General features: G+C 46.5%; 1 protein-coding gene across 1 annotated transcript; it reads right to left on the minus strand.

Moving 5' to 3' along the window:
• Positions 1-480: 480 nt before the first annotated feature.
• Zfp3 (ZFP3 zinc finger protein) lies at positions 481-14,580 on the minus strand. The gene is made up of 2 exons (XM_021176307.3): positions 13,943-14,580; positions 481-5,662 (listed from the first exon to the last, which is right to left on the minus strand). Exon 2 carries the CDS (start codon positions 5,652-5,654, stop codon positions 4,149-4,151), a length of 1,506 nt encoding a protein of 501 aa, XP_021031966.1. The 5' UTR covers positions 5,655-5,662; positions 13,943-14,580; the 3' UTR covers positions 481-4,148.
• Between the last annotated feature and the right edge of the window lie 817 nt (positions 14,581-15,397).

The raw sequence follows: 15,397 nt of genomic DNA on the forward strand, positions 1-15,397 counted from the left end.
TGCCCCCGACCTGCATTGAAATGAGCTGAGGTGGGGAATGATGGTGAGCCATCCCTCCAGCCAATCAGTCCTGGCTGTTCACTTTTTAATTATCACCTCTGGCTGATATTTCACAGCTGCAGTGGCAACTCTCTATCACTCTGATTTTTGCAAGTGTTTTAGTGACAGCAGGTCTCAGGCATGTCCCTAATACTGTAAACCAAGACACCTTGGTGGGGCTAGAGAGGGGCAGTTAAGAGACAGTAAGTAAGTAGACAACTGGCTGCTCTTTCGAAGATCTGGGATCCAGGGTTCAGTTCCCAGCACCTACGTGGTGGCTAACAACCACAGGGAACTCCAGTTCTAAGACATCTGATACCCTCTTCTGGACTCCATAAGTACTTCATGTACATACATATATATACACACACACACACACAATCTTGGGCACTGCGTGGACACATGGACACACACACACACAAGCATTTAAAAGACAGCACCTTTTGACATCGGCAAAGACATACTTTATTTGCTTAAAATGTTAGGGAAGGAGAAAACCGGTGCTGACATACCTTCGAACATTCGGCAGAGTTTCTCTGGGCAGTTAATGGCTTCAGCCTGAGAGGCCTACTTTATTTCTTGAGAGTGGGTCTGAAGTTAGCTCGTGACTTGTCTTTGGCAGGACTCTGCTTGCATAGAATTACGACTGCTAGCCACAGCTACAGTGGGACGTGGGACACCAGGGCGAGTTGAGGGGAAGATGAGCAAATGAAGGAAATTGAGAAATCTCCCTCAACCAACCAAGTGACAGGTAGAGGGATCAACAGACCAGGACAGAGGATATGCGTATGCCGAACGTAAGATGAAAGCTATTTCCTCAACCAGAATTCCTCTCAGGCAACACGCACACAGATTTCTTTCGGAACATGAGGCCTTCATTCTCTTCCAAGTATGTAAGGCACAAGAAAAACCTGTCACTGATGTTCAAGTGGACGAATGGGGTAAAAGGCCTTTTCTTTTGCTAAGCAGTGATGGTTTAAGGAAACCGAGTTGAGAACAGAGCCCAGTTGGTGCTTGCTATCATGCCCAAAGCCCTGAGCTGGATCTCCAGTGCCTGAGCTGGGTATGGCGGTGAACACCTGTAATCCCAGCCCTCTGGAAGGCAGGAGGTTCAGAGGTTCAAGGTCACCCTCAGCTACAAAGGGAGTTCATGGTTAGTCTGGGCTATCTGAGATGTGTCTAAAGAGGAGAAAAGAAGAAGAGAGGAAAGGAAGGAAAAAGAAAGCAACTGTGTGCTGGACTTAGGTGGAAGGATTTGGTTATCAAAACCAAAAACCAAAACAACAGTAACAGCCCAAACTGACGGAGCCCAGAAAAGGTCCGGGCATGATGGTTCATGTCTTTAACCCTACCTCGGGGAGGCAGAGGCAAGGGAGTCTCCAATTTCAAGATCACCCTGGTCTACACAGCAAACTTTAGGCCAGCCAGGGGTACATGGAGAGATTGTCTCAAACATAACAAAACAAACACTGCACCACCACTTTCAACATGAAGGGACTTCTGAGGAGACTGTCTAGCAAGAAGGACAGACAGTGCGAACCTTCATCCTCCATAGCGCGCTCACCTACAGTGAAGTCCTTAGTGCTTTGTGCAAGCTTCCTTTGGGGGAGTCTGAGGAGTGTTGATGTCTTTTTCAGACAGGGTTTTCACTTGGCTTTTTAACTTTTATTGTAATTATCCAATCACATTATAAATGGGGTTTGTAAGGTGCTGGTTCTATATGATAATGGGAAGGGATGAATTTGGAAGTAAAATATGCCAACACAGAAACCAGAAGTTAAAAGCGGTGGGTGATGCCCTGGTGTCATGTGAGAAAGATGGTGTGATCACAGCTCCCTCTGAGCCTGAACAAAACATCAATCAGTAAAGAGTGAGGTCACAGCCTGGGCCAGCCAGAGAGGCCCCCCTGCCAGACACTGACCCAGGGGAGCTACCTGTGGATCTAGGAAACAAAGTGATCAGCCTTTTCTCAAGGCAGGGTGTGAACCTGAGATCTGCTGTCAGGATACAGAACAAGCCTGCTCTGCAGAACTGGGCTGGGTTGAGTTACAGCTGCAAAGATGTGGTCAAAATTTTTTGAATTAAAGTCTAGGTGGTGACTAGTAAGGAAAAAGGGGGTGCAAAGGGTTTAAAAGTAGGCAGTAATGATCGGCCTGTGCACAGCACAGTGGCTAATACAACAGTGGCCACGAGTCTTAGCTCTAGACCGAATACTACCCCAGGTAAATCACCTAACACGCCCTGTCCCACCAAACCCATTCATCTTTAACTTGACTCCAGAACACTTCATTGAGGAAAATACCAAAACTCTGTAATTCACTAAAAGTCACTCAACTGAACACACACCGCGAACCCTATGATGTAAGTTGTACCTAAATAAAGCTACTTTTAAAAGGTGTGCCCACACCATAGACATATCATGAGAAACAAACGTAAGCTGACGGCACACTGCCTGGCACAGAATTAATTATAAATACTGATGGTCAGAAGCCTGGCGGGCAGACAACTACTTAGATCCCAACTACTTAGGGAGCTGAGGCAGGAGGATCACAAATCTGAGGTCTGCCTGGACTACACAGTGAGTAAAAGATCAGCCTGGACAGCTCATCAGGATTCTTTCTGACTCTGACAGAAGGGCACGGGAGGTGGCAGAGGAGGGTTAGGGCCATAGTTTAGTGGTAGAGTGCTTGCCTGGCCCAAAAAGACTAGTTAAACACAAGTGCTGAAAAGAAAAGCGATTAGTCTATTTTCTTGGAGGCTGGTTGAGACTTGAGAGATCATTTAACGCAACACCCCTTGCTCTGCAGATAAGAGAACCGGACAGCAGGGACTGAAGGGCCTTCCTGAAGGGACAGTTCTCAGATGAGAGCCCAGGCTCCTGGGTTTTCTTTACTGCCATTGCTGTTACCAGTGCCTACCCCAAACGTGGAAGCGTCAGACATGGAGGACACAGAAGACATGTAGAGATATTGAAAAAAATATTCTACGACCATCAGACAAGCCAAAGAGGTTTCACATACCATCTGTTACCCTGAGCCCCCAGCTGGGTGGTCATGAGAGCTCAATGTTGGAAGGGCCAGGCCTGGTTAGCCAGGTATCCAGCTCCCCACCATGGCCAGCAGTCTGGCAAAGAAAGGCCTCAGGATCTTGCTTACTACTTCCTATCAGGATGGCTGCAATAGTAGGAGATGCAACCAAGGGCCTGCGGCAGGTGCCTGCCTGGGCAGTCTGCACACAGAGCAAAAGCAAGGGCAGCGGCTACCAAGCCTCTTCTGCCCATGCTCAGTAGCCCGACTTCCACTGTTTCTCCGTTCTCCTCTGGGTTTTCAGGCTTTTGGCTCCTGTCCTGTAAACTTTTTCCTTTTCATAGAAACCTTTTCAGATAAATAAGGAGTCTATCAGGAGGTGTGAGAAGATGCAAGCTTCCTGCCTTTTCACTATGATCACTATAGCTGAAAGATTTTGAGACTTAAAAAAAAAAAAAGAAAGAAACAGAGCCGGGCATGGTGGCACACACCTTTAATCCCAGCAATTGGGAGGCAGAGGCAGGCGGATTTCTGAGTTCAAGGCCAGCTTGGTCTACAGAGTAAGTTCCAGGACAGCCAGAGCTATACAGAGAAACCCTGTCTCGAAAAAACCAAAAAAAAAAAAAAAAAAAAAGAAAGAAAAAAAGAAAAAAAAAAGAAACGGAAGGAAAGGTTAGTATTCCAAAGCCAAGCAGTGGAAGGAGAGGTTATACCTTTCTAACATTTCAGGAGACATTGAGTCAACTCTCTGGTTCTTAGGAATGGTGAATCCTGTCCCCACTTTTCATAAAGAACAACAATAATTTAGGCTAGACACATGTATAGAACCCTGTGGAGACAGACAGAAGGAAAGGCCAGAGGAGGATTAAGGCCGGAGACAACTTTTATGATTTAATTTAGTATGCTGAAACTTCTCAATAAATAGTTCATAAAACTGCCTCATCACTTTCGGCCGACAACTGGCACACACTCAGTGGACAGGCAGGGGGAGACCCTGTCCCTTCATCTGACGCTAGGGCCCGGGTACAGAGCAATGGAGATGTCTGCCTCCAGCCTCCCCACACCACCTTCCTGGTCTGCAGCTCACTCACTACAGTGAACGCTCTGGTGCCGGAGGAGGTGGGAGCTCCGACTGAAGGTCTTCTGGCACTCCTGACACTCATATGGCTTTTCTCCAGTGTGAATTCTCTGGTGGATGGTGAGCTGGGAGTGTTGGCTGAACGTCTTCTCGCATTCGCTACACTCATAAGGTTTCTCTCCGATATGAATCTTCTGGTGAAGCAACAGCTCAGAATTATCCCAGAAGGTTCTTGCACACTCATTACACTGATGGGGTTTCTCCCCAGTGTGGATTCTCTGGTGGACAATCAGATGAGAGGTCCGCCTGAAGGCCTTCCCACACTCAAAGCACTCATAGGGTTTCTCCCCAGTGTGAATCCTCTCGTGTCTCAGAAGCTCCGAGTTACCCCTGAAGGCCTTCCCACACTCTTTGCACACATAGGGCTTCTCCCCGGTATGAATTCTGATATGTCTAATAATTTCTGAGTTCTGGCCAAACGTTTTCCCGCATTCACTGCACTCATAGGGCTTGTCCCCTGTGTGGATTCTTTGATGGCGGATAAGCTCCGAGCTCTGACCAAAGCCTTTCCCACATTCGTTACACAGATAGGGTTTTTCTCCCGTGTGGATTTTCTGATGTCTGATGAGGCCGGAGCTGTGCTTGAAGGCTTTGCCGCACTCACTGCACTCGTGGTATCTTTCCTCTGTGTGAATTCTCTGATGCTGGATGAGCTGTGAGCTAACCCGGAAGGTCTTCCCACACTCGTTACACTCATAGGGTTTCTCTCCAGTGTGGATTCTCTGGTGTAGAATAAGGGCTGAGTTCTGACTGAAGGCTTTACCACACTCTTCACATTTATAAGGTCTTTCTCCAGTATGGATTCTGTGATGGTGAATCAGATGTGAGCTCTGAATGAAGGCCTTGCCACACTCAGTGCAAGCAAAGGGTTTCTCTCCAGCATGAATTCTCTGGTGCCTTCGAAGGCTGGAGTTAGTCCCGAAGGTCTTTCCACACTCTTTGCATTCAAAGGGTTTTTCTCCGCTATGGACTCTCATATGCTGGATGAGATGTGAGTTCTGATTAAAAGCTTTCCCGCACTCTTTACACGTGTGAGGTTTCTCTCCCACGGGAGGCCCCTGCGCTTTAGTAAGCTCCATACTCCCCAGGCAGTTGTGGTCAGAGGCAGCACATGCGCTGGCCCTCTCAGCACCTCCATGACACATCAATACACTAGGGTTAGGGTTAAAGTCTCTCGGATTCTCACTAGTTTTCTGGTCTTTCTCACCTGAGGACGACTTCTTGAAGATAAGTAACCCAGATGCAAAGTGTCTCTCCTGAGGATACACGTGTTCTATAATCTCCTTCGAGGACTCTCTCAAATGTCCCTCTGACATGTCTTCCTCGCTTGCTTCTCCAAACTCATGGCCACGGCAAACCTCCTGTGCAAGTTTTTCCACTGTTTGCCCATGTGGCTTGGAGTCTTCAGAAGTTTCCTCCTTGGGAAGCCTTTCCTTTTTCTCAGTCCCCATATCACAACCTGAAAGAAGAGAGGGTACTCGTGTGAGGCTGCTCTGTGTCCTATCCAAATGACACTGCAGGTGGGGACACAGGGCCTGGACATGGCATTGGTAAGACCCAAAGACAGTCCTGCCAGTGAGGCAATGGCAGACTGCTGCTGACCTAAAAGAGTGAGAAAAACCCATCAGAGACAGAACATCTGATAGCAATAGGAAGTGTGCAGTGCAGAGATGCTGGCAGGAGCTGTGTGGCACTGACAGAGTTATGGGAGAATTCAAAGTGATAAAGAAAGCACTGTGGGGAATTTATGGCCATATTAACAAAGGGTGTATGAAAGGGGTTAGAAGAAACCAAAGTGCAGGGCAGTGGTGGTGCACACCTTTAATCCCAGCACTTGGGAGGCAGAGAAGAGGCAGGTAGATTTCTGAGTTTGAGGCCAGCCTGGTCTACAGAGTGAGTTTCAGGACAGTCAGGGCTACACAGAGAAACCCTGTCTCGAAAAACCAGAGAGGGAGGGAAGGAGGGAGGGAGGGAGGGAGGGAGGGAGGGAGGGAGGGAGGGAGGAAGGGAGAGAGAGAGAAAGAAAGAGAAAGAGAGAGAGAAAAGAGACTAAGTTAAAAGAGACAAATTTTGAACGTAAGATGAAAGAGCTACACAGTGTTTAGCAAGAGGATGCATTCTTCTTCTTCTTTTTTTAAAGATTTATTTATTATTATATCTAAGTACACTGTAGCTGTCTTCAGATGCACCAGAAGAGGGCATCAGATCTCATTATGGGTGGTTGTGAGCCACCATGTGGTTGCTGGGATTTGAACTCAGGACCTTCAGAAGAGCAGTCAGTGCTCTTAACCGCTGAGCCATCTCTCTAGCCAAGAGGATGTATTCTTTCTTATCTGTATTACCCAATACAAAGAGCAGTGCACAGGGGTTACCTACTCAAAGGGTTGATACAACAACACAGAGTAACTTCTTAGCCCCTTACTTTTGCGTGAAATGAGGGTAAATTTGCTGAACTGCACTAGTGTTCTGACTCCCTACAGAGCCATTTTAGGATGATCTCGACATTGTTTGCCAGCTGAGCAAAGACCAGGCTTGCTTTTGTGTCATTGGAACTCACTCCTGTGACAGGGACAGTAAGATTCCCAGGACAATTATATTAGTTAGAAGTAGGCTTGACTTCATGTAATAATGCATGTATACTTTCTTTCTTTAAACGAGTCTCACTCTGTCCAACTGAGGCTCACATTCAGGATTTTCCTACTTACGCCTCAGGATTATAGACACTATGCTCGAATACAATTTATTTTTTGAAACAGGGTCTTCTCTCTGTTTAGTCCTGGCTGTCCTGGAACTCACTGCATAGACCAGGCTGGTTTTGAACTCAGAGCCCCTGTCTCCTGAGTGATGGAATTAGAGGCATGTGCCACCATGCCTGGCAATAATGAGCTTTTTAAGAACTACGCCTTAGACAAGGCATTAACTTATTTCTGCCTTGCATAAATGAAGGCCAGAGGCAGGCATTCTACAGTTGATATGACAGAACTGGGAAGGCCTCTGGCTCTTCCCAGCTCAGACTCCCAGTCTTAAGAGTATGCTGATATATTCCTAATCAAAGGTAATGCTCCAAGAATCACACCTAGGAACAGATATGCAGAGGAAAGCAATGGTACCGTGTGCACTCCTTTGCCTACCACTATCTCATCTGCCAAAGTTTGGTCAAATGACTAGATGTGTAAAGAAAGATCACACACACACACACACACACACATGATCACTAAATAAATCCAAAGGTGACCCTCATGGGAGAATAATAAGCAGGGCAAAGAACTTCATCCTTAAATTTGGCTGGGTGGTGGTGCACATCTTTAATCCCAGCATGAGGGAGGCAGAGTCAGGGGGATATCTGTGAGTTCAAGGTCAACCTGATCTACAGAGTGAGTTCCAGGATAGCCAGGGCTACACAGAGAAACCATGACTCTAACTATCCCTGTTAATACAAATCTTTTAAAAGGGGGGGGGGGCTGGAGAGATGGCTCAGTCGTTAAGAGCACCCACTGACTGCTCTTCCAGAGGTCCTGAGTTCAATTCCCAGCAAACACATGGTGGCTCATAATGTCTGTAATGCAATCCAATGCCCTCCCTCTTCTGGTGTGTCTAAAGACAGTGACAGTGTGCTCACATACAATAAAAAAATAAATGTTTAAAAAAGAGAAAGAAAGAAAGAAAGAAAGAAAGAAAGAAAGAAAGAAAGAAAGAAAGAAGTAGACTTGTGGAATGATTTGAGGCTGAGGAGTGGTATAGTCTCTGGTTTGTTTTGTTTTGTTTTTGTTTTTCGAGACAGGGTTTCTCTGTGTAGCCCTGACTGTCCTGGAACTCACTTTGTAGACCAGGCTGGCCTTGAACTCAGAAATCCGCCTGCCTCTGTCTCCAGAGTGCTAGGATTAAAGGCGTTCGCCACTATGCCCAGCTAGTGTCTGTTTAAATCATAATGTCACGTAGGTGCATACTAGTAGCCATTTAGTAGATGAACTACAATCAGTAGACATGATGGCTGGAGGGCTAGTGTAGTCATCCAGGCTAAAAGAAATGAGACCCAGGCAGCAGTGGCAGTGGGAATGAAGAGGAAATAGACAGGAGGAATATTTAAAAGATTGAATTCCTTAACACCTAGTGTGTGATATCAAAGTGTAAAGAAGAGCGAGTGGGCTGGAGAGATGGCTCAGTGCCTAAGAACACTGGCTGCTGTTCCTGCAATGGGCCCAGACTCAGTTCCCAGCACCGCAGGATGGTTCACAGCTATCTATAACTATCTATAACTCCAGTTCTGAGGTGTCTGATGTCCTCTTCTGGTTTCCTTGGGCACTGTCAGGTACCTGACACACATATATGTGTTCGGGCAACCACTCATAGTTGTAAAACATTTTAAAAAAAAAAACAAAACTGCCGGGCGGTGGTGGCACGTGCCTTTAATCCTAGCACTTGGGAGGCAGAGGCAGGTGAATTTCTGAGTTCGAGGTCAGCCTGGTCTACACAGTGAGTTCCAGGACATCCAGGGCTATATAGAGAAACCCTGTCTCGAAAAACCAAACCAAAACAAAACAAAAACAAAAACAAGAGGGTAGGAATCAAAGAATGTGTCAAATTACATTTAATTTGAGGGATGGTAATTAGATGGATAATGATGCCCCAACATTTGGAATACTAAAGGGAGAGCTAGTTTAAGCAGGAAGGTGGTGGGTGAACTCTCTTTTGGACAAGATAGGTTTTGAGATACCGATATAGAGACCATTTTCAGACTGATCTAAAAGTATTGATAGTAAATACTCGACATGGATTTGAGAGGATTAAGCATGTGTGTAATGTGAGAGCTATCAGACATGGAGACAGAAATCTAGATCCAAAATTAATGGTGAGAATGCTGCCCTATCAATTCCTCTTCCCTCTCCCCACCAACATCTTTCTAGCTTCTCCCACCTGCTCTCTGGCCAAGAACATTAGCGTGTACGGCACATAACAGGTGCTCTGGCTTCCAGATGAGTGCCAAGGGAAGACTAGAGAGAGGGGGTCGGAGGATTTCTTCTCCTGGTTCCTTCTGGTGACACTGCCGTGGGCTATTGCTGCCCCTCAACTAAAAGTCCTCTCAGGGAGTCTATTATACCTAATTCTTCAACATTTTGTTCAGTCCTGCCACATACAATTAACCTCTTGGCAACTAAAATTAATCTAACTTGAGTAGATTATATGTTTCTTATTCATCATCTGAGAATAAAGAGGTGGAGAAGAGAAATCTGCCACCAAGAGAAAAAATGGTTAGTGAAGAGCCACGATAGTGTCACAGACGTCACCAAGGTTGTGAAAGGGAACTGAAAAGCATCTCACATTACCAGGTATGGTGGGATATGCCAGGAATCCCAGTTACTCTGAAAGCTGTGGAGGACTGTGAATTGGAGGCCAGCCTGTCTCAAACTCCCTTCCAAGCTGACTGATTCAATCTGACTTCTCTCTTGGCCTCTAACTGATCTGCTCTATTTAGCCTCACACTAACTTTGGCAATGTGTTCTAATCTTTTGGCTCATTCTCATTCTCTGGCTTATTCTGTGTTCTCGGTCTGTGTCTAGCTTGTTCTTTCTCTCATCAACCTGTCTATAACTGTCCTGGTAAAACTGTCTTTTTTGTATCTGCACTGCCCCTCAAGTAGCTTCCCTGTCCTCTCTCTTCTCTTGAGAGTTGGGCATATCCTATTCTGTCAAATCCTTCTCTGATTCATCACTTTGCCACTCAATTAGACATTGATTTCAAACATGGGTGCTTCCTTCTACAAACTATCTTTACCTTCATTGTTTGGGATTACAGGCATGTAGGCAGGGTGTGTCTGTATTCCAGCCAGAGGGATAAAAGATGGGTTCTAAAAGCTGATCGATAACACAACTAGAAGCAGATTATTTTTTCAATAGATAACACAATCTTGGGGTTCACAGTGTCATCAAATACCCTGCAACACTAGTGACAGTGACTGAGAAATCAATTTGCTGCAGTATGAAGGGGTCATGGATTTTCTCTGGTTTAAATATGTGCCTATTAGATTAAAATGTATTCATATTAGAGAGGGTGGTATGAGTAGAAAGATAGGGCTTAAAGAGTAAGAAAATAGCGAAGAATGAAGAGCCCAAGAGACAGGAGAGACTGGAGGAAGAGTCACAAGATGAGAGAATGAAGTGATTTTGCAGGTGACCTCTGGTCTGCCCCTTTCTCTGTCTGGCCTCGTTTAGCCACAAGAGGTTGGTGACCACCACCACCCTACCCATCACAAGAACGTGATCTTTACTAGAACCCCAAAGCCTAGGAAGCTCTTTGTTATCTCCCTCAAAGTGGGCCAAAAGCCCCCCAGCAACTTCTCGTGTTTTCCCATGGAGCAAGGAAAGACACCAAAACTAAACTTCTCCTTTTTTTTGGTCAAAATCTGTGTAACTCTAAGGATATATTATGGAGTTGTGACTATCTTTTTTTGGAACAATGTAAGTCTGGCTGTCCTAGAACTCACAAGATGGCTTCAATTTTACAGAGATCTCCTGTCTCTGCCTCCTGAGCACTGGGGTTAAAGGCACACCCCACCATGCCGAACTGGTGACTATCTTCTCTATCTACGGCATCGTTTCCTTCGGGAAGCACTGTCACAAATTCCTTTACAGTGTCTTTAATCTCAGCACTTAAGAGGCAGAAGGGTCATGAATTGAAGCCAGTCTGGATTGCATACAGGATGCTGTGTAAAATAAAAATAAAAAAGAATTATTTCTGCAAGCAAATGTCTCCCAAATACCCAACCAAGAACAGTTTTCAGGAGCAGGTATTTCAGCATCTATGTACTTCCCACCTCCCTCTGTCTGACCTTCCTTTTCAAATCTTCATGTCTTCTATAGTTGCTTATCTCATAGTTTTGGTCTTGATGGATTTTTCCCCTCAGAGTTCTACAGATTAAACCCAAGATTCAACCACTAAGCTGTACTTCCAGCCTTTCCTTTTTTTTGAGACAGGGTCTCAGTATGTAGTTCCATCTGGCCTAGAGCTCTGTTTGTACACCAGGCTGGCCTAGAACTCAAAGACCTACCTGCCTCTGCCTCCCAAGTATTGGGATTAATTGCAAGTGTCATCACATGCTGTTTATTTCTTATTCTAGGTGCGACAGGCTCCCACTAAGTTTCCAAAGCTGGCCTCCACCTTGCAATGCTGCTGCTTCAGCCCGAGTACCTGGATTATAGTCCATCAGTGTCCCGCCCAGCTCACCACCTTCTAGGGTTTGTTCTGTTTTTAAGGAAGTCAGCATTTGGAAAATCTACACCTGTACAAGATGTGGAAAGTTGATCAAAGTAAAACAAGGCAGAATAAAAGTTGGATATGGGAGCTGGGTGTGGCACCCCATGTCTGTAATCCTAGAACTCAGGAGGCTAAGGCAGGACGATCACAAATTTGAGGCTAGCTTGGGTTACAATGAGCCCTTATCACAAACAAGCAAAGCTAACAAAGAGAAGGGACTCAAATTCACAAAGTCTTCCACATTATTATATTTACTTTGAATTCTGCCAGCAACATAATGAGAGCGTTATTTCTAGGTGTCCTCTCCCATAGAAATCAGAGCCATTCTCCACTTAAGTGTTCTCAGAAACAAAGCCATACATGAACACTCATTCTCTATAGAAAAGCCCCCAGAGCCTAACTGCACATTCCCAAGCATTTCCTATCTTTGTGACTTCCGTCTCTTAATCTATAAGGAGCTATCCCTGAAGATGGAGACTACCATCCGAAGAGGGAGGCTGAACACAGTTGAGTTGGTTTTCATGTTGGGGGATGACAGGCAGACCTCCACCTGGTCTCTACAGGGTAGAATAATGTCCTAACTCTACAAACCTGGACTTGTTTTTGCAATGCACTGGAGGAGAAAAGTCTCAGAAACCTCATTCAGAAAGTTCTGACGAGCACACCTACTAACGAGCAGCGACTAATGAAAACTGCATATTATTGAGCCAGGATTAGCCGAATTCCGTTACTCATCTGGCACAAGGCCCACCTCCTCCGGAAGTCCTCACTAACATCTGCAGGAAGGAGTCCTTGGTCCTCTGAAGCGGTTTTCCCCTCGCCCCTTCTCACCTTTCCTTAACTACAGTTTCCATGTTACTTCCTGTTTGTTGCCCTTTTCGAGGCCTTCAGAATGAATACTTCTTACGGCTCACAATGCTTTCCTAATTGTGGCCGTTTCCTTTCCCCACATCCTACCTCATAGTCTTCAACAACAACCGGCAGCTGCAGGTGTGCTCAGTGTCCTGCAGGCCAAACACTGTCTATTCTTTAAAGTTTCTCTGCCTTTGGAAACAAATCATTCTCACTTCCTGGAATACCTGTGCACTTAGCAAACACCTTCAAGATGCAGCTGATATGGACAGTCCCCTCCATTCTCTTTCTGATCTGCAGGCCCCAACAAGCGTTACTTCTTCATGCAGACATCATGCCACCGAATTATGCATTTGCTTTTCTCTAGGGCAGCGGTTCTCAACCTTCCTAGTGTCTTCAACCCTATAGTACACACGTTGTGGTGACCTCCGACCATAAATTCTTTTCATTACGTCTTCACAATTATAATTTTGCCATTATGAATGGTAATGTATATATTATAAAGGGGACATTCAACTCTCCAAGGGTTGCACCTCACAGGCTGAGAACCTTTGCTCTAGAAATGTGACCAAGGATGACAGTCTACTCATCTTGTTAACTTCAGTGCTTAGCACATTTCTGATACCTGGAAAATATTAAGTGAGGTTTCTGAGCTAACTGGGTGAATGTCTGCAGTTGTTTTAAAGGTTAATTGAAGATTCCATTCGCCATTGTCCCTAAAGAGACCAGAGCAATGTCTGACAGATAACTGGTATCAACGTTTTATAAAAATAAGCTCTTAGCCGGGCATGATGACACACACCTTTAATATCAGCACATGGAAGACAGAAGCAGATGGATCTCTGAAAATTTAAGGTCAACCTGATCTACCTAGTGAGTTGAAGACTAGCCAGAGATATGTAGTGAGACCCTATCTCACAAAAATCAAACTAAAACAACAACAAGAAAAGTTCTTTCTCCCAAGACACTATTTATCTCCCTCCTTTGGTATCCAGGATCAAGGGAACTCTGTCAATTCTGTGCTCAATTCAGTCTCATTTATTATTATTCCTCTTAACTATGGGTAGTTGTGTTGCTACAGAGTTATAGATGTGTGTGCACATGAGTTACAGATGATACTAGGCGCCTGATTTGAGTTCTGGGAACCAAACTAGGGTCCTCTGGAAGAGCAGCAAGACTACTGTGTCTTCTCTTTAGTCCCAATTCTATCATCTTTCTTTAACCTTAGTAAGCCAATGTCCTGACTGGCAGCACAGGTCACAACATGCCACGGGGCCCCCAATTTTTGCTTGCTATTCGTATGCTTAGGGAATGAAATACAAAAGAGAGAGAGAGAGAGAGAGAGAGAGAGAGAGAGAGAGAGAGAGAAGAAAAATAGGCATAGGTCCTTGGCATGCCCGTGTTTCTCCAGTTTCCCTGGCTGACAAGGCCTGCAAGCAGAATTAGGATCAGGCCCCTGACAGTACCCAGGCTCCACCCTCTCCGTGTGCAAATGAGTAGGAGCCCCCGATGCCATAAAGTCCAAGGTCACACAGCAAACCCGAGTCAGGGGCGGGCCTACAGTCAGGACTCCGGCTTCAGGCCGGGAGCCCCGCGTCCTCCTCCCCCGGGCACGACGGAACCAGAGAGGCCTCACCGCTGGCGGATGCTGCCCACGCTCACTCCGCCGGGCCCGGGGCGCTGCACCGCGGCGCGCACAGAACCGCAGCTGTTGTCTGGTGTCACGGGCGACCCACGCCGGCCACTTCCGGTACCGGGCGCACTGCGGCCAATCCGCGCGAGCCGCACTCGCGGGAGGAACAGGTGGCCAGCGAACCCACGCCCCCATGCCCGTCCCAGCTTTCCCGTCTGCGGTTCTTGCCCTCATTCACCCCATCTTCGTCCGGTCGGACTGGGCCGGTCGGCTGGCTGGAATGTCCCAATGCACCTCGCGAAACCCACTGTGTCCCTTGACCACTGACGCGCAGGGTCCTCCCGATTTCCTAGACGGGCCCCGGGGATGCACTTCCGCCCCGCAGCAGCCGCTCTGCGCACCCCTGACGTTTCCGTGGGCTGGAAAACTCGAAGCTCCGCCACGCTTCCCGCGGGGACGTGTCGAGCAGCCGCGTTTGTGCCTCACCTCCCGCTTTCCAAGAGTCTGTCAACCCCGGCTCCTAGATTTAGGGTGCGCCTGTCATCTTCTAGGAGCGAGGGGGAGGCCTGCTTTGAGGTCAAGAAGGCTTCAGGGAGTGATGCTTTGACAAAAAACTCAAGGTTGAGTGTGATTTCCGTTTTCCGCAGCCTGTTCAGGCAATGGGAACTGCGCTATTTGCTGGCCTTTCTCTCTTCTTGAATAAATTTGGTCTTCTTTTAGCACAGCACGTATGTGACTATGAATGTGGTGATCCTCCTGCCTCAGCCTTCCAACTGCTGAAATGAGCAACCATGCCCAGTGAAGTAGATCTCTGTGTGGGGGAGGGAGAGGTTGAGGCAGTTAGGACTGGCCTTGAATTAATTATGCTCAGTGGTGGCCCTGGCTTGACTAATCACATTATCTCCTTCCTTCTGACTGGTCCAGAGGTGAACATTAGATACAAATAAGACTGAACAGTCCTTCCTTACAGTTGCTATCTGGGAAGGTGGTGCAGTTTGAAGCAACGTTTGTAAGGAATCAGGTCTTTTCTGAAGCCATGGTCTTTGTAATAGACCTAAACAAGGAGATCTGAGAAAAGGCAAAGGAGGCTGGGGGGTGTGGCTCAGAGGTCAAGCACTTGCCTAGAATGTGCTAGGTAGGCCCTATATTCAACCCCTAATACTGTCAAACAAAATAAATAAATGAAATAAAAACAAGACATTTGAAGAAAAGGCAGGGGGAGTAACTAGTTTTGAGTAACTAGTTCTGAGGTAAGGGCTGGGGAGACGGCTCATGGAGTTAAAGCCCTTGCCATGCAGTGGAAGGACCTGAGTTCAAATCCCCAAAACCCATGAGCAACTGTAATCCCGATGCTCCAACATATAACAGTGAAGAATACACATGACTATTCCCAAAGGGAGAGATGGAGGCCCAGGGAGGGAATAACTGAATCTGAGCAAGAAAACACCAACTTCTCTA

The sequence above is a fragment of the Mus caroli genome, unplaced genomic scaffold (genome assembly GCF_978045245.1).
Source record: "Mus caroli unplaced genomic scaffold, Mus_caroli_1 scaffold_13, whole genome shotgun sequence".
NCBI classification, from domain to species: Eukaryota; Metazoa; Chordata; class Mammalia; order Rodentia; family Muridae; genus Mus; species Mus caroli.